Source organism: Hippocampus comes, unplaced genomic scaffold, assembly GCF_001891065.2.
Source record: "Hippocampus comes isolate QL1 unplaced genomic scaffold, H_comes_QL1_v1.1 scaffold185, whole genome shotgun sequence".
In the NCBI taxonomy this organism is placed as follows: domain Eukaryota; kingdom Metazoa; phylum Chordata; class Actinopteri; order Syngnathiformes; family Syngnathidae; genus Hippocampus; species Hippocampus comes.
In genome coordinates, this window is record NW_017805931.1 from 220273 (window position 1) to 222987 (window position 2715).

The 2715-nt window shown below is 54.6% G+C and overlaps 1 protein-coding gene across 5 annotated transcripts in view; it reads left to right on the forward strand.

Annotated features, from left to right (window-relative positions):
- Positions 1–2715, forward strand: part of ctdspla (CTD (carboxy-terminal domain, RNA polymerase II, polypeptide A) small phosphatase-like a) — a 20549-nt gene that overhangs the window by 4063 nt on the left and 13771 nt on the right. For all 5 annotated transcript variants that reach the window (XM_019890041.1, XM_019890042.1, XM_019890040.1 and 2 more), the window contains exon 3: positions 661–836. In XM_019890041.1, the coding sequence (XP_019745600.1) occupies positions 661–836 (176 nt within the window). The remainder of the gene's footprint in view (positions 1–660; positions 837–2715) is intronic.

Genomic DNA, 2715 nt, shown 5'->3' on the forward strand with positions numbered 1-2715 from the left:
TTGTGCCTCCAAGGCCACGGGTCCCACACAGCCCATCCCGTGTGGGCGAAAAGGTCACCCACCCTTCAGCAGTGAATCACTCTCATGACTCTGCAAATTCTTTCTTGGCGTCATGAAATGACCCTTACGGTCTTCCGTGCCCCGTCACCCTTAGCGTGCGTGCGTGCGTGCAGGAAATAGTTCACAGAGGGGCAAGGGAAGAACCCCTTGGATATCCAGTCTATCTTCCTGCATAATGGATGCCGTGAAATGAAGCGAGCCTGGGAATGATCATGTGAGTTTGCTTGCCCTCGCCAGACAATAACATCCCAAAGTCAAGTAGTCAACTTGACTCCGCGTTTTGCGACGGGCAACTCAATTCATCAAAACAGAGAGAGGGAGAGGGACAGTAGCACAGCTGAACTTGATTTGGAGTGAATCAGAGGCCACCATTCAGTGTGCTTCTGATTCACCCCGCGTCAAGTTCAGATGTCCTCGTCAGCTTTTCCAGATATTTTGTGCTTTCGAGCAGAAGCCTTCAAGGTTTTGCAAGAAAGTGCCTTCCATCTTGGTGTCTTTTTTGGATGGATGGATGTTTTTTTTGTTTTGTTTTTTTGCTTGCGCCTCACCTCCATTTTATTTCCCCCCTCACCCCTCTCCCCCCCCAACTTTCTGTTCTAGTCTCCCAGTCCAACGGCAGCCTCAAGAAGCAGCGCAGTCGGAGCATCTTCAGCCCGTTCTTCTGCTGCTTTCGCAACTACAATGACTACCGCGTGGAGCCGCCGCTCGCCAACAACAAGACGCGGGCCCTGCCGCCGCCGCCGCCGCCGCCCGAGGAGAACGGCGCTCCTCTCAAGGTGAGAAGCGTTTGCTCTCTGCTCGACACTTCCTGTTGCTGCAGATTTTTTAGTCTTCCTGCTACAAATGTTTATTAGCTACTGTTTTGTTTTTTTTGTTTTTTTTTTGGGGGGGGTATCACCCCGCATCACGTTCAGATGTCCTCATCAGCTTTTCCAGATATTTTGTGCTTTCGAGCAGAAGCCTTCAAGGTTTTGCAAGAAAGTGCCTTCCATCTTGGTGTCTTTTTTGGATGGATGGATGTTTTTTTTGTTTTGTTTTTTTGCTTGCGCCTCGGGGGGGGGGGTCACAAAAACCTGCCGTTTGGACAGGGTCGAGGCTGGAGCCTTGTTGTGGCCCGGTATCGTAGCCTGAAGCAGATGTTGAATTCCCTTCCCAACTTTTGCTCTGGCGGCCCGTTCCGTATGACGCAAGGGTGTGTAATAAGCGCGCCCTCGCACTGGCTTCAAAGGGCTTCTTGTCGTCGAGGGGCTTTCGCTGTGATCACGCAGATAGCTCTGAGTGGATGAGCCACCTACTCCCATCGGATTAGCTTTTTAGCTCGTCCGACACGTCGGCTGGCGTGATGATGATGATGGCAGACCGTCCTAATGCTTTGGGCCATTTTAGGGCGCTGTCCATTTGAAAGGCGAGCCCCATTCAAGATCGCTTCTTGCAGGTCAAATCTGCATAGTCGTTTCACCTCCCGTCACACTTTTCAATCAATCCTCAGTTTCAGGGGAGCGAAGCATTGGATTGATTTCAAAGGATATCGGATTCCACCCGTGATAAAAGTGGTCACAGCCGCGCAAGAGCGCCAGTTGATTTGAACGCTTCTCAAACAAAGTGAGACGCCCGCTTTGTTTTTCTGCGTTTGGGGCCTCCGAACAGTCGCGGGCTTTTCATCGTGTGCGCTTCCCGCCAGGCGTCAAGCGCCGCGGCTGGCGAGCAACTTCGCAGCCTGCTTGCGCAACTGCAGCGGCGCCGTCTCGTCGCGCTCATTGTTTCTTCCCCGAGCTCTCGGTGTTTTCATTGCGAGCCCCTCCGCTCGTCATCTCCTTCGTAGCGGGCGCTCCAGAAGCAGCTGTCGGCCCCCCGCCAACCTCGATTCTGCTACTTGCGGTGGAAGTCTTCTTCCGACGTGTCTCTCCGGCTGTATTAGACTGCCCCCCGGTGGCCAGTGCGCTCCCATCAGAAGGAGCGGTCGCAAAAACGCTTTGGTTTCAGCTCGCGACAAAACGACGGGAGCTGCAAAGTCGCGCTGACTTCAAAATAACAACTCGAGTCGGAGAAAACGTCAAAATCAGGGATTCCCCGCACTCCTTTTTATGTCCCAAATTGGGATTGTCATCTCTGAAATGGTGCCCGCTGCCCAAATGTGCCGTGTTTTATTTTGCCGTTTGTTCGGGACACTTTGCACGCAGCCGAGCCGTTTCAAAGCGACCCCGTTTTTCCATTTGCATTATTAACGCAGCGGCTCTCGCTGCCACCGCCGCGCGCCCTCCGGGTGCCGACCTCTTGACCCGCTCGGCCGCTCGACCGCGACCGCCGGGCCCCAAAATCCAGTTGTCGCGGCCAGCACCGCAAAAGGGCTTGCTTGGCAAGGCCGCAAGATGGAAGCAAAGCAAAGCGCCTCCAACGGAGAGCATCGGAATGGATGGACGCCCGCGGCCGCTCCCGGACGCTTGGCCCCCTGGCAGCCCACCCGGCTCTTTGGCCGTGTGGGGCCGCGGGGACGCCTTCCGCTCCTGTTGTCGTCCTTTTGCCCTCACCTTTGCCTCGCCCCAAACCCGCCTTTCCTGCGTGGCGTCCGCATTTGTTGGATGGGTGAATGGATGGATGGATGTTTTTTTTTTTGTTTTTTTTGCTTGCGCCTCACCTCCGTTTTATTCCCCCCCC